The sequence below is a fragment of the Alosa sapidissima genome, chromosome 21 (assembly GCF_018492685.1).
Source record: "Alosa sapidissima isolate fAloSap1 chromosome 21, fAloSap1.pri, whole genome shotgun sequence".
Taxonomy (NCBI): Eukaryota; Metazoa; Chordata; class Actinopteri; order Clupeiformes; family Clupeidae; genus Alosa; species Alosa sapidissima.
In genome coordinates, this window is record NC_055977.1 from 3,777,590 (window position 1) to 3,800,909 (window position 23,320).

Sequence of the window (23,320 nt, forward strand, 5' to 3'; positions counted from 1 at the left end):
AGTGTCTCAGCAAACATCTTAGGGAACCATATCCCCTCTCACACACACACGCCCACACACACACACACACATGCACACACGCATGCACACACACACGCACACACACACACACACATGCACGCACGGCACACACACACGCACGCACACACACACATGCATGCACGGCACACACACATGGACGCACATATGCACGCACACACACACACACACACACACACACACACACACACACACACACGATGACCTGTGTTACAACCCCCTGCAGTGATTGTGGAGGGTCCTTGTGGGGTTTCCCCAGACTGTGTGGCGTGGGTCCTGGCCTGCTCTGACGTTAGCACAGGGAGGTTTCTGTAGTCCACAGCGCACTGCAGGGTCCTGGAAAATCATCTGACACAGCTGGAGGCTTTTCCACCCCTCTCTCCTTTCCCCTTCTCTCCTTTCCTCTCCTCCTCCTCTCCCCCTCTCCTCTCTCTCTCTCCTCTCCTCCACTCTCACCATGTTTTTCCTCCATCTAATTAATGGCAAGAAACAGAGCAAAACCTACAGCAGCTGAGGATGTGGTAGACAGAGCAATGGAAAGGTAGAGTATAAGTATTAAGTATTTATACTCTTTTGATCCCTATATAAGTATAAGTATTAAGTATATATACTCTTTTGATCCCTATATAAGTATAAGTATTAAGTATATATACACTTTTGATCCCTATATAAGTATAAGTATTAAATATATATACTCTTTTGATCCCTATATAAGTATAAGTATTAAGTATTTATACTCTTTTGATCCCTATATAAGTATAAGTATTAAGTATTTATACTCTTTTGATCCCTATATAAGTATTAAGTATTTATACTCTTTTGATCCCTATATAAGTATAAGTATTAAGTATTTATACTCTTTTGATCCCTATATAAGTATTAAGTATTTATACTCTTTTGATCCCTATATAAGTATAAGTATTAAGTATTTATACTCTTTTGATCCCGTGAGGGAAATTTGGTGTCTGCATTTATCCCAATCCATGAATTAGTGAAACACACTCAGCACACAGTGAACACACAGTGAGGTGAAGCACACACACTAATCCCGGCGCAGAGAGCTGCCTGCTACAACAGCGGCACTCGGGGAGCAGTGAGGGGTCAGGTGCCTTGCTCAAGGGCACTTCAGCCGTGCCTACTGGTCGGGGTTCGAACCGGCAACCCTCCGGTTACAGGTCCGAAGTGCTAACCAGTAGGCCACGGCTGCGAGAGAGAGAGAAAGAGGAGAGAGAGAGGAGAGAGAGAAAGAGAAGAGAGAGGAGAGAGAATAGAGGAGAGAGATGAAAAGAGTGAAAAAATGAATGAAAGAGTGAGAGGGATAGTGAGGCAGAAACTGGGAGAGGTAGTTAGAGAAGAGAGATAGACGTGTGTGTGTGTGTGTGTGTGCGCGCACATGTAGGAGAGGCTGATGACGGCAGGTAGGGCAGCATTAATGTGAAACAGCAGGCTTAAATCACACACTCATAAACTTTCACTGGGTGCTTTTGGCAGTGTGTGTGTGTGTGTGTGTGCGCGCGTGTGTGTGTGTGTGCTTTTGGCCAAGGCCCAGGTCCCTCCACCTCCCTCCTTCGCTCTCCTCCTCTCTCTCTGTATCCCTCGCTCCATCCATCCCTTCTCCCTCTGGTCTTGGCACTGAGGAAAAGGTTGCTTTTATTAAGTGTGCTCCTGAGGCCGCACACAGCCTCTCTCCACCGCTATTAATCAGATGAAGCACCGCACAGCACTGCAACCAACCGCACCATAGAGAGACAGGGGGAGAGAGGGACTGACTGAGTTATTGAGAGAGAAAGTGAGAGAGAGAGAGAGAGAGAGGTGGGGGGTGAGTGAGTGAGAGAGGGAAAGAGAGAGAGGGGGTGGGGTCAAGAGAGAGAGGAGACAGAGGGGGGGGAGTGAGGGAGAGAGAGAGGAGAAAAAGAGAGAGACAGAGAGGGAGAGAGAGACAGAATGAGAGAAAGAGAAACAAGGGAGAGAGGAGAAAAAGAAAGAGACAGAGTGAGAGAAAGAGAGAGAGAGAGAGAGAGAGAGAGAGAGAGAGAGAGGGGGGGGGGAAAGAGGAAATACACTGATGGGCGTTATTAAAGCGGACTGGAGACGAGGGCTGCTTTCTGTCTGATGTGAAGAACAATAGCCCTCAGTGACGACGCTAGAGCAGCCTTTCTCAAACTTCTTTGACCTGAGGCCCGGTCATGGCAGACTTTGGGGTCATAGGGCCCGCCTACACGTAGCCCCCCCCCCACACACACACACATCAAATTATCATGATGATTATCATTATCACAATTATTATTATGCTATATTGTTATACATGCACTTTCACTTCAAAGCAGTCAATGTTTAAAGTGCTAACATTGTTCACAAAACGTTTGTGAAAACATGCACATCAGAGGACTGCTTTACTAATGTAAGATATAATAATTATAATAGTTGATTTAATTGCTTTTGCATGGTTGCATGATGCTAGCATGAGAAATACTTCTCAAAACAACAGCAACTATATGGGTGCTATTGTTTTGGAATGTTTCCCTCATGTAAGCAATGCATCATACACTGGTAGGCAAATAAAGAATATCGGGGTTCATTGAATTCAACATAGAATTTTAGAACCTTCAATGGAAAACGGCGGAGCAGATCTCTGGAGATCTTTAATAGGAAGACTAATAAGGCTACAATATCTTTTGGCCACGTTATATTCAAACTTGACTATACTCAGAGGCCTACTCAATGCTAGACAGTGTATTATACAGTCTCTGCTCTGTTTATATGGAAATTGCAAGAATTGCAAGAATCCACTATCAATCCACTATTAAATGCCGGAAATTGCAAGAATCCACTATTAAATGCCGTTAAATAAATAAACAGCCTTTCGACAGGTTGAAGCGGAGCCTTGCTACCAACGTTATCGGGTAGTTTCGGTTTCTGTCGCGCGCACACATGCATTGAATGAACGCTCATACCACTACTTAATTGTACGGCTCTATGTCTAATGACATCGAATTAGCAAGTATTTCCTCCTGAATGCAGAAACGTTTGTTTTCTTTTTCTGTCGGTCCGCGGTTCCTTGATCAATTGCGCAGCAAATTATCACACGAAGCACCGGGCCTAATTTCACTCCACGGCTCCGCGGACCAGCAGTCTCCACGTTGCGGACCGGTGCCGGTCCGCGGCCCGTAGTTTGAGAAACGCTGCGCTAGAGCACACAAGCAGAGCACCAGGCACATAGAGCACCAGGCCATGCTAACACATAGAGCAGAGCACCAGGCCATGCTAACACATAGAGCACCAGGCCATGCTAACACATAGAGTACCAGGCCATGCTAACACACACAAGCAGAGCACCAGGCCATGCTAACACACACAGCAGAGCACCAGGCTATGCTACCACATAGAGACCCAGGCCATGCTAACACATAGAGCACCAGGTCATGCTAACACATAGAGCAGAGCACCAGGCCATGCTAACACATAGAGCACCAGGCCATGCTAACACATAGAGCACCAGGTCATGCTAACACATAGAGCAGAGCACCAGGCCATGCTAACACATAGAGCACCAGGACATGCTAACACATAGAGCAGAGCACCAGGCCATGCTAACACAGCAGAGCACCAGGCCATGCTAACACATAGAGCACCAGGCCATGCTAACACACCGAGCACCAGGTCATGCTAACACATAGAACAGAGCACCAGGCCATGCCAACACATAGAGCACCAGGCCATGCTAACACACACAAGCAGAGCACCAGGCCATGCTAACACATATAGCAGAGCACCAGGCCATGCTAAGACATAGAGCAGAGCACCAGGCCATGCTAACACATAGAGCACCAGGCCATGCTAACACATAGAGCACTAGGCCATGCTAACACATAGAGCACCAGGCTATGCTAACACACACAGCAGGAGGTTTACCACTTCTTCTGGTTAACTTACCCAGATCTGTCACTTTACCACCTACTTGGAATAGCCAGAGGTGGACGAAGTACACAATTCCTTGACTTATGTGAAAGTATAGATACACCACCTACAATTACTCCAATACAAGTGAAAGTTGCTAAGATTTTTACTTAAGTTGAAGCAGGGGCGCCTGCAGGAATTAATGCTATGGTACGCACACCCATCACACCCCCCCGCGAAAAAAAAAAAAAAAACGTTCACGCGTGGACAGTATTTTTCCTTTAGGTTCGTGCATACATAGCATAACAACATCCACATGCAATAATGCAACAACAACGTCTACAATTACCTATTCGTTTGGGCAACTTTATACATCCCTATAGGCTAAAGCTACCTTTAGTTATGTTATAGCTACTGTAACGTCTGGCTTTAAACAGCTGTAATGCAGTCGTTCTGACAAGCACACCAATTGCTTAGCGAACCTTGTTCTTGCCCATCTTGAATAGCTCCTCTAGCTTTGTTGCCTCCATCCTTTCTGTTTTCGTTGTTTAAACTTGTGATATCCATGATGAGTATTGAGTTAGTGAATTAGCTCAACATTGTGTGCTGATAACCATATAGAAAGCCGAGTAAAAGAAAACAAGTAGCCTATGCGTGCCTGCGTGCGTATTCTCTCCTGCTCAAACATGTGTGCGCGTTAATTTTGAAGTGTTCACTAACTTTACTAATAGAAAATTGTAAATAGCCTGATGGCATGCAACTAATGGGATACTGTGCATAGTTGGAAAGGTATGGTAGGCCAATATGGTGTGAATATACACACACACAAGGTAAATTTTCTCTCGTTGTTGAGTGATGGTACGCACAGTGCGTACGGACGTACACCTGCAGGCGCGCCTGAGTTGAAGTACAGAAGTACTTGCTTTTAAAAATATTTAAGTATTCAGAAGTACACGTATTTCTCATTTTTAATGTAGGCCTATTGTAATGTCATGTTTATTTGGTCACTAGTCACTACAGTATAAGTAAGTATAAGTATATATACTCTTTTGATCCCTTGAGGGAAATTTGGTCTTTGCATTTATCCCAATCCGTAAATTAGTGAAACACACTGCACTGAATCTATTGTTCTGATGAAGAATCTATTGCAAACAGGTTTGTGTAGTTCTCCCAGGCTACATGGAGGATGTTCTGATGAAGAATCTATTGTCATCATCATTACCACAACCAATTTAGCCAAGTTAAAATTGGACTGTGGAAAAAAACAAACTTCAAGATGGTCAAGGTAAGTATAAGTATATATACTCTTGATCCTGTGAGGGAAATTGGTCTCTGCATTTATCCCAATCCGTGAATTAGTGAAACACACTCAGTACACAGTAAACACACAGTGAGGTGAAGAACACACTAATCCCGGCGCAGTGAGCTGCCTGCAACAACAGCGGCGCTCGGGGAGCAGTGAGAGGTTAGGTGGCACATCAGCCGTTCCTACTGGTCGGGGTTCGAACCGCGGCTGCCTTATTGCATTCAAAGACTCAAATGTGGTTAAAAGTAACGAATACTTCATGCTCATATTTCAAATGTAGTGGAGTCAAAAGTACAGTATTTGTCTTTCAAATGTAGTGGAGTAAGTCCCAAGTTTCCAAAAATATTAATACTCAAGTAAAGTACAGCTACTCAAACATCGTACAGTAATCAAGTAAATGTACTTAGTTACTGTCCACCCCTAGGAATAGCCGACACCTCTGATGTCAAACCACCCTGCACAAGTTTTGTATGCAGTTCAACTTGTACATTTTAATTTCAATTTTTCAAACATTCTGACATGCATTCAAACGTGAAATAATAGATGGCTCATCAGTGTTAGTCCAGATCTAGACATCTTATAATCTCCCTGGAAAGAGATGTCTTACATCATCCTGTATGATAACAGACAACATATGCACACACACACACACACAAAACATAAAGGCAAAGGTTGGCATTTGGTTCACAACTCATCTACAGTCTGAAGTGCTGAAGTAGACCTTTTATTTAGGTTTTTTTTATTCTTCTTTATTTTTAAATGATTTTACCTTGTGCGTTTTTATGTTTTCTTTTTTATTACAATCTTCACATTTTAAACAATTCTTTGACTATTGCCCTTCTATGCTTTTGTTTATGTAAAGCACATTGAATGACCTCCGTGTATGAAATGCACTATAATAACCTTGTCTTGACTAGAAATGAGACCAAATGAGCATGTGGTGCGCTAATTTGTTAAAAAGTGTTGCATTCAAGTTAATTTTGCAAACCTACCACCACAAATAGAATTTAATTCTGTGGGAAACACTGCTATAATAACCTTGATTTGACTAGAAATGAGATCAAATGAGCAAGCGCACACAGTTAAAAGGGCTCTTTGACTTTACTGGTACAGTACAGACCAACACAGGAGGCGTTACATTAACACAACTGGCAAGTGTATGTGGGAATGGAGACTGCCTATGTGCCAGTCTCATCAGCCAAGCTCAAGGACCGAGACTCTCTGCTAACTCAGTGGGTGTTCAGTGACTGATCAGATAGTCTCTGGCTCTTCAAGGTTGAATCCAAGTCTAACAGTTTCACAGTTGAGTAACATAGGGTACATGTTTTAGCTAGTAACACTTTACTCTGGAGTTCCATACAGATGACATATAACACAATAGCTGTTCCTAACTAATAACATACACACACACACTTTATGCAGGCACTCATAATGACCAAACAGCCGTCTGCAAAATGGACCACAGAAACTCTGGAACTCAGCAACACACTACTGTACTGAGATAATCAGCCCGCCACCCCATTCCCCCCTCTGTCAAGGCCTCTTGCTTCAGTTTACACACTGAAGGAGTTATCATCGGTTGCCCCCCATCCCACACAGACCTTCCCAGCTCTGCTTTACAGTCACACCCGAGACCTGGTGGACGAGTCAAAAATACATGTGCAACACCGCCACCTAGAGTCCAAAGAGACAACAAGTCCCCAAATCATACAATCACATCACACTCGAATGAGGTGATGGGGAGTCGGATGCAAATTTGGTTAACCACCCTAACAGAAGGGTGTGTATGTTTATGTTGATGTGTATGTGTGTGTGTCGGGTCTGATTGTGCGCAGCTTTGATACAACATAATACAACAGAATTTAAACAGAAAAACAGAATTTAAATACAACAGAATTTAAATAGCCTATGTGACAGCAACTTCTACTAATGGTCTAGCTTCTAGTGTCAGTGACACGATTAGAACCTGAATGTGGTTGGATTCTGTTCTTGAAACAGATGCACGATTGACAAGATGACAAAGTTCCCCTCAGCAGTCAACGGGGATTAACACTTCCCACAACTTTCTTAACTCTTCACCGGTCGGTTTCTCTCGAGCACTGCCCTCGGCGTGAACTCGATTTTGTCCTTCAGGCTAACGACCTCGGTACTGTCCCGGCCAGCAAGCTCGGCCAGTCTGCGTTCCTCTCGAACCTCCGAAACACCCCTCTCGTCCTGGTGCGTGGAGGGGGTCCCCCGAATGAACCACTCGAGATGGTAGCCCACAGCACCGACAACGAATGCCACCGGGAAGGTCACGTAGGGTGCGTATGTGCGCATGGCAGTCCAGACAATGGGCCACATGGCTGCAAACTGCGAAAGATCAAACGCCAACACAAAACAATGACCACCACACACAACTGGACCTGTTACGCAGCTAATCAGTAGGCATAGGTAGCATGCTGTTACAGTTCAATAGCGAAGAGCCAAGCTAACTGGCTAATACACACTGAAGAATGCTAATAATGCTATCGATGCAGCATTCAAGCACGACTTGTGTTTGGAGAGTAATATGATCTTAATATGAGTTTGAGGACAAGGCTCTGTCGTTGATCTGTATGCTTCATGTTCATACAACAGTAACTACATTTAGCAAACTAGCTTGTTATCTAACATTGCAGGACTAAGTTACTGTGATGCAACCATGCAAGAGTAGCATGCCGGGTGTAACAGTGTAGCAAAGCTAATTCCACCTTCTTTTAACACTAAACTTTATTTCGGTTCGGTGCCGGTACATATTGTTTGCTATATATCAGTACTTTTAGATCACATTGTAACACTGATACTATTGTACGATGCCACTTAACTAAGCTACGCTAATCAACTCACCTTTTTGGCACAGCAAAGGCTCCTCGCGCACTTCCTTATTTAAGCCCGCCCCAAAGCACTTCATTTGCTGATTCGTTTCTGACGTAAACTAGATGTGCCTGTCTGTGTTGAACATGGGCGACGCCCAGTGGTCAAAATAAAAAAAGAACATCCATCTACGAACCTCATGAGAAACACCAAATTGTCAAAGTAAGCCATCATTTATTTTTCAGCAAAATAGCACACAGATACAAGGTTTGTAATGAAGTACATCGTTCCATAATAAGTACATTTGATTGCATTTTTTTTTTTAATGAAAAGTTTCACCAGATATTTGGCCCCAAATGTCAGAATTCAACAGCCAACCTTTCACTCACATGGATAGTCACCTTTTGTCATTGTACCAGTTAAGAAACACCCCCCACATCCCATAGATATGTTTAGCCATTTCAATATTGTGACCAGTTTTATGAATTATGTTTAAATACTGCAAGAAGGCTACGCACAGGGGGTGCTTCCTACTTCATAAAACTACAACATAAAAAACCTACATTAAAAGATACAGCCCAAACAAACTGGTGAACAACAAACTGAAACTGGCTTTCTCCACACAACAGAAAAAGTGACTGAAGAACTTCAGTGCATTATGCTCTGGCTATATACTTCATTAAATATTCTGTGTTAATGGCTGGACATAGAGGCACAGGAGAGTAGATCAGGGAAAATGGCACTTTTGTCGGTCTTCAAGTGATACTGCCTTTCTAGAGGCTGTGCTTTCATAGAACGTGGGATACATTAGCAAACATGAGTGCTATGGCTGATTATATCTGCGTATTATAAGCATTTGTGGCACAGATCGTCAGTGTTATCAGATGTTACCTGACATGATATTAACTGCTCTGCTATTTATCTGAACTGACTAATGCAATAAATGGTGAAGCAAAAACAAAAATGTAAACAACAATTCATCTTTTATCAGCTTAGACATATGGCTAACACATTTACTCCTGTGTTTTTTTTTCTTTTGTAATGAAATGGCACACAACAAACTAGTATATAGTCCCATCCTAAATGATGGTGCATGGCTGTCAGGTACTGAAAGGTTAGTACCCACACATTACTGAGCTGAGATGACTGATTATACCCCGTGGAGTGTAGTGGTAATAGAACACATGATTAAGAGAGGAGAAAGGGAAGAGATAAGGCATTGGACCAGATGCTGGAAGGCAATTCCCGCAGCACAATTCATCGTGATCTTGGCCCTGAGTATAAAAGCTGGGGGTGTGGAATGGTGAAATGGGGGTGAATTACTTTGGCCTTGTTGTAGATAATTTAGTCATAAACTGGTTCGTGGTTGTCAGCGAGCTAGCTGGTCCTGAAGGAGTCCGTAGACGGACGCTGACTCTCGGACAGACCCAGTTCCAGTCCGGCGCGAGCGTATCTGTGCCAGGGTATGGTAGGGGGCGCTGTGGAGTCAGTTTACCATCATGGGGGGTCTATCAGCCTCCTGCTGAGTCTGCTGCTGGCGGCCATCTTGTGGATGATGATGCTACATGAGGCGCGTGATGGCGCCGCCCAGGAAGTCTTCGTAGCTCAGACGCACGTTGCCCGTCATGCCCGTGTCCTTCTCGCGGAAGCCCAGGGTCATGGTCTGCAGCTGCGAGCACACCTGGATGAAGCGGTCCAGGTACATCGTGCCCTGTCCGCGCGGGGAGTAGCGGCCAACTAGCTTCTGGATGAACTGCGGACTCAGGTTATACCCCATCTGCGCTAAGGCTGCGGGACAGAGAGGTACACCAATCAGATCACTCCTACCAACTCTGCACCAATCAGAAACGCCTACCAACTGTGCACCAATCAGATCACTCCTACCAACTCTGTGCACCAAACTCACAGAACAGTTTAGACAACAGAACTATCATAATTTGCAGACACAGAGAGACATAGACATATCTAGCTGTGGAGTTGTCTACCTCATTACATCAGTTAAGGAAAATAAACAACATTCACATCCAATCTGAGAGGTTGTGTAGAAGTCTGTGAGAGTGTAGCCTACAAATCAGCCCATAATTGGGTAGGCAGCGCAGTTCTTTTTGACACACACACACACGCGCGCACGCACGCACACACACACACAGCTGCTGATTGCTCCGCTGTGACTGTTTCTCCAGCGTCTCCACATGCACTTAACCCCAGGGCTCGCTTCACACTGCAGATCAATGGGAGGCCTAAACGACACAAGGCTGCACAGCACAACACAGCTGTGCTTATTTCAGACACACACGCACGCACACACACACACACGTACACGCACAACGTACAATGCAACGTACGCGCTGCCATCACGTCTGGCGTAGCCAGTTCCACTGATCATAGTGGAAGCCATTTGTTGTAGCAGACGCAACGTGAACGGAACGCTTCAGTCACGTGTCTGGTGTAGCCTCTCTGTTACCCTTAAGTGCTTAGAGCTCAATCTGTCATGTCATGACAAACTAGACTCACATGCCTACCTTTACCACCTCTGAGTTATAGGCCTAAAGCAAATCATGCTGATCCCAGAGCAGCCCTAATGGTATCAGAGATCAGTTCTGTCACATCAGTGAGTTTTACATTTCTCTGTCTTATTCTGTAAAGCACTAAGGCGCCATATTTAAGAGACGCTTTAATCTAAAGTGACACGGACTCACAGCGGTGGGATTGGGAATCTAATCTAATCCAGGCCGACCGACTGTCAGGCAGCAACGGCCATGGCTGCCAAGCAAGAGAACTGATCCAAGAACAGCTTTATGATATCTGATGAGCGTGATCCAAGAACAGCTTTTTATGATATCTGACGAGCGTGACTCATGACGTGCTTGAAGGAGGAGTGGTCTAGAGGTGACGACAGATCTGATCGGTTATGCCACGTCAATTAAGAGTTCCACATAAGGGGTCTGCCTCATCTTTAATCAGAGTCCGTTTTAAAGCACACACACCAATCCTGGAACAGCTTTAACGCTGCCTGACTGACTGGCGCTTCTCATGCTGAGAGGAGAGGTGCACTGGGAGCTGGGCGCTGTTGGATTGACGAGGGGTGTTTTAAGGGTGATGGCACAGGGGGCATCGGAGCGACAGGTGGGATGCCACCTGCCAGGGCACCACTGTGTGCACGAGCGGGAGGTGAGAGCACTGGCGGAGAAAAAGACAGAGCAGCCGTACACACACACACACACACACACACACACACACACACACACACACACACACACACACACACTCTACCACTGACACACACACTGCCGAGACGGAGAAGCCAGAGCTTCTTATTCACACTCTTCACCCTCTGTTCTCTTCCTCCTTCACTCACTCTCTCTCTCATCTCTCCATCTAGTCACTCCCAACCCTCTTCTTCTCCTGAGCCTCTCCACCTCTCCTTCCTTCTCTCTCTCCTTTTTATTTCAGCAACTTGTGCCTCCATTACATCATTCCTGTTCTCTGTGTGTGTGTGTGTGTGTGTGTGTGTGTGTGTTTATGTACGGCACAGTCAAATATCTCAGGCATGGAACAAAGACAAAGTGCAGTCAAAAAGTGACATTTGTGTGTGTGTGTGTGTGTCTGTGTGTGTGTGTGTGTGTGTGTGTGTGTGTGTGTGTGTACTACATAGTCAAATATATCTACCTCATGCAGAAAACACAGACAGAGTGCAAATAATGAGGCCTGTGTGTGTGCGTGTGTGTGCGTGTATGTGCGTGTATGTGCGTGTACGTGCGTGTATTTGCATGTATGTGTATGTGTGTACTACATAGTCAAATATCTGTACCTCATGCAGAAAACACAGACAGAGTACAAATAATGAGGCCTGTGTGTATGTATGTGTGTGTGTGTGTATGTGTGTGTGTGTGTCCATCTAGTGCTCTTACCCTGATGCATCTCGTTGCTGTTAATACTCCCGGAGCGGTCGCGGTCAAACTGCTGGAAGAGTCCCTTCCACTGTTGCAGGTATGTCCACAGCGCAGAGAAACCCATCAGGTCCATCCTCCCCGACCTGCTTCGGTCAAACATGTCTGCACACATGGAGACACACACACACACGCACGCACACATGTGGACACACGTGGACACACACACACACACATACACACACACACACTTGCTTAGATGCATATTTGCCATATGTTGCATGCCATGTACTCTGTATGTAAACGTTGTGTTTGAAATATTCTGCTTTTGCCAATGCAAAAAAAAAATAAAAAAACGTGTCAATTGCCATGCCAATAAAGCTCATTCATTTGAATTGAACTGAACCGAGCCGACAGACACACAGGGGTGATTAGGGGCAGACACACTGGGGCGATTAAGGGGCAGACACAGAGTGGGATCAATGGAGCTTGTTTATCCACTTCATGGTCACGGCACATGGGGAACCACTACCGGACAGAAGCATGGGTTGGGGTTGCTACGGCGATAGCTGCTCTGATCACACCCCATTACAATACAGAGGCAATAAAGGGAGTGGACACAGTGATAAATATGGCTGTTCCGGAGCGCCATGGCAACCTCTGGCACTACTTAATCACTACACTACTGTATAAATGCAGCGCTGGACGTCCAGTACTATCTATTAGGACATCAATGCTACACAAATTAATTGTGACTTTTTTTTCTTCTTTCTTAATACCTCATTCTCCCCCCCTCCCCAGTGCCTTCATTTCTTTATCTTTCTTTCTTTCTTTCTTTCTCTCCGTCTCTCTAATGCCCTCCATCTGTGTTGGCCTGAGTACTCACTGAACATCATCATGCAGGTCTCGTCGTTGAAGGGCGTACTGTTGGAGTTGAGCAGGGCCTGCTTGAGCTCCTTCTGGTTGATGTAGCCGCTGTGGTCCGTGTCCACCGTGCTGAACCACTGGTGTGCCTCTGGGTGCACTCCTGGGGGCACGTTGCCTAGGAGAAGGAACAGGATGCGTTCCACTTCATTATGTTTCCCAGGTAACAAAACACGTGTTCTATTCCAACATTCTACTCCTGGGGTGTGTTTCCTAAAATGCAATGCAATGCAATTTCTCATTGCCAACCAACTAAGTTGCTAACAGGTTAGCAACTATGGGTTTTGGGAAACGCACCCCTGATCGTTATGGTGCATACAATCAAGCCTCTCCTCTCACTCTGAGCATCACTTGGTCATGCACTACATTGAGTTAACTGAGACAACTCTGTGTGAAGCAACTCAAGGGTCCTTACACACTCCAACAGCTGTGTGCTGACTACGGAGCAAGCTCTTCACTGTGCTCACGAGCTTCTTACTGACATATTACTGCATTACACTGGGAGCAGGGGAGGCTGCTTATGAGCAGGTTCTGCCTGAGGGGACAAGAGGAGAGGACATTTATGTTCACCCTAAATGACAACAGCAGGACACACACACGGTATGCACACACACACACACACACACACGTGTACACCAAAGGGTGGCTGTGTCGTTAAATGATGTACCCACACACACACACACACACACACACGTGTACACCAAAGGGTGTGTGTGTTGTTAAATGATGTACCCAGATGGGCTCTGTGGCCATTAGAGAGAGACAGATTATGACTCAGCCTGTGGGGCACAACAAGCAAGCACTGCACGCGTGCGCACACACACACACACCTACCCCACCACCACATCCCCTCTCCTGTGCCCATCACACACACACACACACCCACACCCCACCACCACATCCCCTCTCCTGTGCCCATCACACACTCACACACACACACACAATAAACCTGCTTCTGATCTGCGTCCGTCACTATTACACCTGAATGTTAATGCCTAGGGACATGCAGAGGCGTAAACTATTCATTTAAACTTAACAGGAAAACACACAGCAAGTAAGTAAACATACAAATGAATGGTTTATTTGTAACTCAAAATAAAAGTTCAAACAGAAGGGGAGTCAAAATACCAATCAATAACAAAACTAAACACACAAGCAAACAGCCTCCCGATAGGGACTTTAACGGCAGGTGCCCACCCTGGGGTGCTCTCTACGCCATCACATCAGCTAGATACCGCACCCTGGGGTGCTCTCTACGCCATCACATCAGCTAGATACCGCACCCTGGGGTGCTCTCTACGCCATCACATCAGCTAGATACCGCACCCTGGGGTGCTCTCTACGCCATCACAGCCATAGATATTAGAAAGCTAGATACCGCACCCTGGGGTGCTCTCTACACAATCACATCCATAGATATTAGAAAGCTAGATACCGCACTGGGCTCCAGAACATAGATATTAGAAAGCTAGATACCGCACCCTGGGGTGCTCTCTACACCATCACATCCATAGATATTAGAAAGCTAGATACCGCACTGGGCTCCAGAACATAGATATTAGAAAGCTAGATACCGCACCCTGGGGTGCTCTCTACGCCATCACATCCATAGATATTAGAAAGCTAGATACCGCACTGGGCTCCAGAACATAGATATTAGAAAGCTAGATACCGCACTGGGCTCCAGATCGTACGTAAATAGCGACGCCATATTGGTGGGGGCAACAATCACTGGAGGCCAATGGAGGAGCACGTGACTCTGACTGGACATCAAACAGGTGTCTGTGATGTGCTGGCAAGTGTTGCCCATAGACAGTAAAGGTGTTGTCCCCAGCAATATGGCGGCCACGTTTACGATGCTACCTAATAGAACTCAACGGACAATGCGGTATCTAGCTTTCTAATATCTATGATCACACCCCCTTCACTTTATCTTTCATAATGCTAAGCACACAGCAAGAAACCAGCAGTCAGGCGTCTAACAACAGCTGATGAGAACCTGTGTCCCAAACCAGCAGTCAGGCGTCTAACAACAGCTGATGAGAACCTGTGTCCCAAACCAGTGAGTGTGCAGTGCACAACACCGTTAACAAGAAGCAATTCCACTAGTTAAATGTTCTGCCTTTAACACCCAACTCATATTTAACTAACCTGAAGTTTCTACTAATACAGTGTTGAGGGAACCGACTACCTCATCACCCATTAAACACACAACTCACATTCACCTAACCTAGACCAATGCTAAATTATTTTTTAAGTAAATGAAAACTTGATTTTGTAGTGTACTGATTTCGAAAACACAAACCCAAACTTTTCCACAACTGGGTAGGTATTGCGTCTGCCTGTAAGTCTCTCTCTCTCTCTCTCTCTCTCTCTCTCAAACTCACACACACACAAACATTGAGTTTTACAGGTTCAAGGGTACAAGAAACACCATGCTTCCTAACTGCTGATATGGAACAAACACACACACAAACCAACATCCTCCACACATCTCACCCCCACCTGCTGGTGCCTGCTGTCCGTAGGGTCCCCCGTGAGGCTGTCCGTATCCTCCCCCGTACGGCGCTCCCGGTGCCTGACCGCCTCCATACGGCGCTCCTGGGGCTCCTCCGCCCCCTGGGCCGTACTGTCCACGCGGAGCTCCGTAGGCACCGTAGGGCGCTCCCGGGGCTGCCCCTCCTCCGTAGTGCCCACCATGCTGGGCTGGTGCGCCCCCGTACCCCCCAGCGGGACCCCCAGGTGGAGCGCTGGCCCCATAAGGTGCCCCGGGAGGGGTGTGGTGCTGAGGTCCACCACCTGGATAGCCCTGTGAGACAGAAAGCACGACATGCTGGACTGAGTTCATTTCAATGTGAATATAACTTGACTTGGCAGTTGCCATTCAGAGGATGCACTTTAGGGCGCGGTCAGACAGGAGGCAGCTTGACGCTTGTAAAACGCGAGGTAGGCTACACTACGTTTTAATTGAAAAAAGAATGACGTCGGGCGCTTTTCCGTGAGTTGAACTTTTTCAATTCGTGGCGCTCCGGGCGAAGCGCAGAAGGCGCACAAAACGTGAGGCGCCCAGTGCGTTACTGCCCATATAAAACAGAAAAGGACGCCTCTCACTGCAACGAGTCTATCTATGTGTCTGGTGGTGCAGTCGGTTTATAGATGTTGCTAACGACGGAAGGCCTGAAAACAAAAAACACGCAAACGTCCATTAGTATAAATCATCAGTAAGTAGGCAACAACGACAGGCAACGGATTTATGCACTTCCAAAACATTAGCCATCATCCTCTATAGCTAACTCCTATTCCGACACCGCTAATGACGTTATAAAGCTCTTCTAACTTATACCCTCGATAACACAAAGACAGAGTCGCTATTTATAGACACATAGTCTAACAGTTTACCAACGTATCGATGTTTTAAACCATTATCTTAAGTGTACTGTTTATAGTTCGGTAGCTAGGCTAATGCAAAGCTAGCATCAGTAAAGCTTAACAAGTTTGCTAAAAAACAAAAACGTGAACATGAGTCGATTTAACGTGAACACCAACACAACCGACACCAGACAAAGACAATCCACAATTTCAAACATAATCACAATGAAAACATATAATCAACACTTAAAAAATGAATACCCCAACCCGGAAACTACCTGTCCGTAATGAAAACTCATTTCTCTAAGTTCTTCATTCGCCCAGTTCACCAGTATATATACAAGCCCGCCTTTCGCATGCTGATTGGACCAAGTCAAACTCAATCAAAGCTGGACCTCTCTCTAAGCTCTTTGATTGGTCCAGCAGATCGGAAAAGCTGACGCATTGCTGAATGACACACATTGTTTGTTTGCAATGTTTTTTGACAGGGGAAGTATGCGGTGACTTATCTAGGGAGTTTGCGTTGCACTCAAACAATTATCTATAAGTAGGATACACAATCTGATATCAAAAATATATTATACCATGAACTGTGTATAGGAACTGTAGCCTGACCACCAAAAAACAATGCATAGGCCTATCCTATGGGTTGACTTGGACATGAAGTCTAATTCCGCTATATGATCCATGATCATGTAGACTGTGTTGATATGCTGAAGTGAGAAGTAGACCTACTGATCACCTGTTTCAGATAAGATTATGAGGAGTGTTCTTATCTGGTTTATCTTCATGCTATAGCCCAAACATGTGGGCTATAGTAGGCTTAACTTAATTGTCATGTGACATGTCAAAAGTCTACCAGCCAACCACGTTGTGTGGAACTCCCAAGTTTATAATGGAATGCTTTCTATTGCCACTCCTTCAGTTTCCTAAACGTAATAGCCTATGTTGGGCAATCATTACAGGTGTGTAGGTGTGTGTGTGTGTGTGTGTGTGTGTGTGTGTGTGTGAGAGAGAAAATATTTCCTGTTGGACCACTTGTTTTGTGTTTACCCATTAAAGACTCCAATAGCAGTTTTCTTTACAAAATTAATATATAGAAATAGAAGCTGTATTTGTAGACTTTGTAAAATATATTTGTTTACCATAGTAAATCAAAAGTTTTGTATGTTCATATCATTTCTGTCACTAGATGGCAACATTAATCTTCTTCATATTCAAATAAAACCACTTCAGATGTAAAAAAAAGACTTGTGAAACATTCAAGAATTAATAAACAAACTAGTTGACAAAAACAAACAAACAAACAAATAAAAAAAGCTAATACTTTACTTGGATGGAGCGCCCAGATCATTTGTTAAGATTCAAGCTCAGCATGTGCAATTTTTGTTGAATATCTAATCTGAGCATCTGTAGAGAGTCTGTGGGCAAACTGTCCTAGTAAAGTGTGAGCAAAAACGTACATACACTACATACATACATACATACATACATACACACAATAACAGATTACTCAAGATCAGACTGTTTCAGTTGTGTGCGTTATTTAAGCTTCTTTAGTTAGCACCTTGCTCCCGGTACACAGGTGTCCAGCCTTCTCCTGCAAAACATTCATTCCTTTAAATATGATGAAATAAAAATAAAATAAAATAAAATAAAATTATAATAAAGTCCAGTCTGAGGCATGTCATATCCTGACTGACCCCTGTTGTCTGTGGCACCTTCATATCAGTGTTTGTGTGTCAGTTAAGAGACTGTGTGTGTGTGTGTGTGTGTGTGTGTGTGTGTGTGTGTGTATTATATATATATAAGAGACCTTTATTCGTCTCATCATTCAGTATTGCTGATTTTGTTTATATATTGTGTGTGTGGGTATGTGTGTGTGTGTGTGTATATATATATATATATATATGTATGTGTGTGTGTGTGTATATATATATATATAATCATATCACAGATGTTCAGATGTATCGTGTGTGTATGTATGTAGTGTGTGTGTATCGTGTGTATGTATGTAGTGTGTGCAGTGGTGGAATGTAGCGAAGTACAAATACTTCGTTACTGTACTTAAGTAAATTTTCCATGTATTTGTACTTTACTTAAGTAGAATCTATAGTGCATACTTTTGACTTTTACTTTGTTACATTTTGCAGCAATTACCTGTACTTTTACTCCGCTGCATTTCTACAACACCATCGTTCCTTTTTACATTACATTTTTTTTTTCTCTTTGACAAACACGTTTGTTGTCAGTACTTAAGTACTGAGTTTCAGTACTTCCTCCACCACTGAGTGTGTGTGTTTGTTGTCGATTATGATTTGGGGTTAGGAGAACATGGCTAGACCGGGGACCTCCACTTTTCATCGTCCCTTTAATGGAGGTGAGGGTCATCTCCAGTCAGTAAAAAGTCCTCTCATTGGCCAATTAAAGTGCAGGATTGAGACAGAGGCCCAAACAAACACAAGGACCACCTGTCCGGTCCAGAAAGCAGCTGTCTGTAGGATAGATCTGAGCTGCCCTGTATCGGCGCCGGATGCGGGTACAATCCGGGCCAGATCCACCCTGATGCCAGCCGCCATGTGGTTTAGTTCTTCCCCTTCTCTGCTGTGGCGGCGGCCTCCTCCTGCTTTGCGTTGTGGAGGTTGTGGACCGAGGTTCTGGACGGAGCTCTGGACGGGCCTCGGGACGGGGCCCTGGAGGCGGTTGGGTCGGACCGCTTGTACCGAGTGCTCCTGGGCGGTGCGAGCTCGCCGAGCTCGTGGCTCTCAGCAAACATCTCCTGGCGGTTCTTCTTGTGCTTGACGAACAGTTTTTGAATCCTCTTGCAGACCAGGTAGACCATCTCGCAGATGCACATGGCCACGCAGACGCATGCCGACACCACCATGAAGATCGTGAAGATCTTCTTCTCCGTGGGACGAGAGATGTAGCAGTCCACCACATTCGGACACGGCGCCAGGTTGCACTTGGAGAGTTTGGGCATGTCGTAGCCATCGTAGATGTGATAGAGGATGTAGAGGAAGCCAACGTCAAAGCCGGCCTTCAGTATCAGGCTCAGCAGGTACGTCCACCACAGTCCGCCGCGTTTCTTCCCCGGGTTGGCATACAAGTGCGCCCCCTTGTGGCTGGTGGTGTACTTGAGATCCTTCTGCTCGCGCCACTTGACGTGTCCCACCACCAGCAGTGACGGGCAGGTGACGAAGATCAGCTGCAGGGCCCACAGGCGGATGTGGGAGATGGGGAAGTAGTGGTCGTAGCAGACGTTGGAGCAGCCCGGCTGCAGCGTGTTGCACACAAAGTCCTTGTTCTCGTCGCCCCACACGCGCTGGGCAGCCACCACAAACACCAGGACCCTGAAGACGAACACCATGGAGAGCCAGACGCGCCCAAACACGGTGGAGTACTTGTTCACCCCCGTGAGGAGGGACTCTAAGGCCCCCCAGTTCATCTTCTCGGAGAGATGGTCAGGGCCTGACTACACAGGAACCTGGACGTGGAGATCTGGAAAAGAAATGGACAGATTGGTCAATGTGTTTGAAAGAAAACAATCCCCATCTCAGTATCTCAGTATCTCCATCTGATTTCCATTTATATTTTAAGCATTGCATTGACGTGCTGTTTTTGTTGTCAAGTCAAGTCAAGACTTGACTTGTTTTTGTTGTTTCAAAAGCACTCAGAAAAGTGTTCTATGAACTGAGACGATGAGCATTCTGTATACTCTTTCAGTCAATCAATTTTGTTGTGTTCCCACGCTAAAACTCTCTTTTCGACTTTTATAAAAATCAAACTTCTCTGTTTCGATGGTTTCAAAAAAGCTCCCAAAAGCCTCCCACACCCATTCTTTTGTTGCAACGCTGTCCTTCAATATTTGTATAGGTCTCCCTTTCCTTCATTGTAAGTGAGCCCAGCTGAATGAGCCACTGAGGGATGTTCTCCCGGCGTGCAGTGTTATGTAGACCGACACTCTCCAAGTCCATTAATTGGGTGTGTAAAAGGGTGGGTCAGCAGAGGGCAAACACACCACACAATCGCTGTGGTAAGCCATTCATTCATTCATAACTCAAATTGCGCGGCTCAATCGCTGTGGTAAGCCATTCATTCATTCATAACTCAAATCGTGCGGCTCAATCGCTGTGGTAAGCCATTCATTCATTCATAACTCAAATCGCGCGGCTCAATCCCAAGCTGTGTGAAAGGAGACTAGACAAGCTAGCGGAGGTAGACAAGGCTGTGTGTGCCAATTAAATCTCAGGGACAAACTGAATATGGGAAATGTATTGTTTTCTGTTTTATTGCCTCTATTTCTTCAGTAGCCCTATGTGCTTAAAGAATTGGGATTAAATATATACTGGTAAACTTCCTAGAAATACACAACGGCTGCAATTTGCCTTAAGAAACAGGGACATTGCAGTTCACTTTTTTCTCAGTAATATCCTTGGGCCGGCATTACAATATTGTGAGTGGACATTGTAAGTGGGAGGTTGATCTGCATACTGTTTTTTTGCTCCAGAAGTAAATTTATTTACTTAAAAAAAGGCAACGATTCGATCGCTTCAGGCATGCCTGATGAAGATTCTAAGCGATCAAAACGTTGCCTTTTTAAGTAAATAAATTTACTTCTGGAGCAAAAAAAACAGTGTGCAGACCAACCTAACTTTTATACCTGATACAATTGTCTAGCCCCTGTGGAAACTTTTTTTGGATGTGCGCACCACCCCTCTTTTTAAGACGTGTTTGGACATTGTGTCATAGCTGTGTGGGTGTTCTCTGCCATCTTGTTTAGGTTAACGAAGAGCTGTTTTGGTTGAAAACTGGTACCAAAGGCATGAGAATGAGACATAAGAAACTACAAATTTGACTTGCGTTTGATGTCGCAATACATCGTACTTTCATAAATCATGCAACATATTCTACCTTGTCTGCGGACATTGTTATTTGCAAAGCCGGTGCTGGATAAACAAATAGAGTGTGTGCGACAGAGGGAAAGTTCTTTGGTGTTGCTTTAAAAGCAGAGAGAGTGCCACAAAGTGCACAAATGCAATGCACGCAAACGCAATCTCACCAGATGGTGGAAAAGATGCAAAACTGATATGTTCTGACTCAAATATCCTTCTGAAATGGGATGAAGTGAAGTGTCCTCGGGCTCCGTGGTTGCAGCCAAGACACCTTAGAGACTTTATCTGAATGCAGTTGCTTTAAATGTGCTCACCGAGAACCCAAACAAGTCTGTGACTAATAAAGGCAAGGCACTCCTAATCCGGTCATTCTTGATCGGAGATAAAAAAAAAGGCAGATTTCAGGGTTTGTTTGTTTGTTTTTGGAGCAGCACACTGGAATGTGAATAAAAAAAAACACTGTATTTTTGGGATCAGCCCATACTTGTTCCATGTTTTGCATTTTGTCTGTGTGGTAGAGCCGAGCTGAGCCTCGTTTTGTCTGAAGTCTCCACGGCCGTCAGATGCTACAGCTGAGCTGAGTGACTGATTCCATTGTCTCTTTACCCACTTGATTTATCGAGGTCTTACAGCAGCATATCTCAGCATATCCATCATACTATTCAGTTACTTGAACTTGAATGTCAGTAAGGGGATCTCACTTTTCATTGCTAAAAATCAAACGTAATCACCTTAGTGCCTATTCATCTGTCATTCATCAGAGGCTACGGGGCAGCAGTGCATTAGGAGCAGTAATGGATGTCTGGTGACAAAGGCACGTATCAGACTTCTGACAGTCCACACGCCCCCAGAAATGTCAGCGTAATGCTGGACACGTGTGGACCAGAGGCATGGCTCCGCAGGTCTCCCGGTGGGGGAAGGGAGAGGAGCTAATTTATTGACGGCGCTGGCACTTAGCGTGCCTTTCATTCTTTAATTTCTTCCCTTCCACTTGTCTCCCACGCTAATGGTGCGACGCAGGAAAGGTCATTTCTGAGATCACACGCCACAGCCATGACAGAACTAATTACACGGTCGCAGAGGAAAATAAAAGAAGAAAAACAGAAAAAAACAGACAGATTATCTTCACTTGTCACCAGTCCACTGTTCACCTCTCAAACATGCTGGACATAGTTGAGGTCAGACTTTTTGTCCCTCTTTCGTGACGTGGACAGAAGGAAATGCAATGTTTCTTTTAAAATAGCTTTCCGCATATTTCACCCTTGACAACCATTTTGTATTCACATTGATTGCACTGCTTGTCCAGGCAAGTATGTTAATCTATTTTCGTAGATGGGAAAGTGATGCTGTCATTTGGTATATCAAACAATAGGGTCAGTTTTAAAAGATTGATCATATGCCTCCCTACTCGATGCCTAGGCTTTCAGGAATAACAATTCCGTTGGCTTCGTCAAAGCCTTCCTCTGTCTGTGGCCTACTTCTAGCTGTGAATAAAGTTATCCAATTTGACGAGCGAGTGTGCAGGCACACAGATAGTGCTCTGTTCATAACGCGGGACATGACAGAGACTCCACTGCCATGCCCTGCTCTTTAAAACACTTAGCAAGACAGGGCAGACAGAGGCATAGAATACTAGGATGTGCCATTAGGCTACATTATTGTTTGTTGGCTTATTTTTGAAAACAACCGGTGAGAGTACCTATGGCAACCAGTGAGAGTACCCTCGGCAAAATACTTGTGTGTAATTTCTGTGTTTTTTGGGGAAAATATTTACCATGACGACACATAGCATCCATGGTGGAGTAGGCTACTTAAGGCATGCTTTAAATTTCTGCCTGTAGCAGTAACATTTACACTGATCTTCAAACCCCAATTTATATTTTTTGTTGGGTTGAAAATAAAGTCAGAATGAAATATGCATTCCTTACCTGTTGAAGCTGAAGAAGAAGATGAAATCAAAACCAGCGTTCGTGTTCCTATCATGTATGTATGGCAACGATCTGGACTAACCTGCTAGATGGAGGTTTCTGATTTAGCCTCGCCTTCAGGGTGTGTGCGTGAGTGACAAACACGAGTGTAGGTGTAGCCTAGAACCTCCACTGCTTCAGACAGTTAGGCAACGCTAGGCCTGCTCCAGCTTGCTACGTCTACATGGAAACACCTCC

General features: G+C 45.0%; 3 protein-coding genes across 6 annotated transcripts; all 3 read right to left on the reverse strand.

Annotated features, from left to right (window-relative positions):
- Positions 1-6,324: 6,324 nt before the first annotated feature.
- Positions 6,325-8,198, reverse strand: smim12 (small integral membrane protein 12). The gene is made up of 2 exons (XM_042076210.1): positions 8,111-8,198; positions 6,325-7,594 (listed from the first exon to the last, which is right to left on the reverse strand). Exon 2 carries the CDS (start codon positions 7,583-7,585, stop codon positions 7,310-7,312), a length of 276 nt encoding a protein of 91 aa, XP_041932144.1. The 5' UTR covers positions 7,586-7,594; positions 8,111-8,198; the 3' UTR covers positions 6,325-7,309.
- A 93-nt stretch (positions 8,199-8,291) lies between these two features.
- pef1 (penta-EF-hand domain containing 1) lies at positions 8,292-16,574 on the reverse strand. Of its 4 annotated transcripts, none has more exons than XM_042076206.1 (5): positions 16,539-16,574; positions 15,397-15,700; positions 12,854-13,009; positions 11,989-12,132; positions 8,292-9,865 (listed from the first exon to the last, which is right to left on the reverse strand). In XM_042076206.1, exons 1-5 carry the CDS (start codon positions 16,557-16,559, stop codon positions 9,639-9,641), a joined length of 852 nt encoding a protein of 283 aa, XP_041932140.1. In that variant the 5' UTR covers positions 16,560-16,574; the 3' UTR covers positions 8,292-9,638. The 4 variants fall into 4 exon arrangements, with proteins under 4 accessions (XP_041932140.1, XP_041932139.1, XP_041932137.1 ...); XM_042076205.1 differs by having other exon boundaries at positions 15,391-15,700; XM_042076203.1 differs by lacking the exon at positions 16,539-16,574 and having other exon boundaries at positions 15,391-15,893.
- A 1,919-nt stretch (positions 16,575-18,493) lies between these two features.
- Positions 18,494-23,215, reverse strand: LOC121695407 (gap junction beta-4 protein-like). Its single transcript, XM_042076207.1, has 2 exons — positions 23,084-23,215; positions 18,494-19,761 (listed from the first exon to the last, which is right to left on the reverse strand). Exon 2 carries the CDS (start codon positions 19,706-19,708, stop codon positions 18,845-18,847), a length of 864 nt encoding a protein of 287 aa, XP_041932141.1. The 5' UTR covers positions 19,709-19,761; positions 23,084-23,215; the 3' UTR covers positions 18,494-18,844.
- Positions 23,216-23,320: the final 105 nt, after the last annotated feature.

Excerpts from the sequence above, each read along its gene's own strand:
- smim12 (XM_042076210.1), bottom strand. The coding sequence starts at position 7,585 with ATGTGGCCCATTGTCTGGACTGCCATGCGCACATACGCACCCTACGTG.
- pef1 (XM_042076203.1), bottom strand. The coding sequence starts at position 15,775 with ATGGCAACTGCCAAGTCAAGTTATATTCACATTGAAATGAACTCAGTC. Across the intron at positions 13,010-15,390 it reads GCAGGCACCAGCAGGTGGGG|GCAACGTGCCCCCAGGAGTG; the intron begins GTGAGATGTGTG and ends TCCTTCTCCTAG. Across the intron at positions 12,133-12,853 it reads GACCTGCATGATGATGTTCA|ACATGTTTGACCGAAGCAGG; the intron begins GTGAGTACTCAG and ends CCATGTGTGCAG.
- LOC121695407 (XM_042076207.1), bottom strand. The coding sequence starts at position 19,708 with ATGAACTGGGGGGCCTTAGAGTCCCTCCTCACGGGGGTGAACAAGTAC.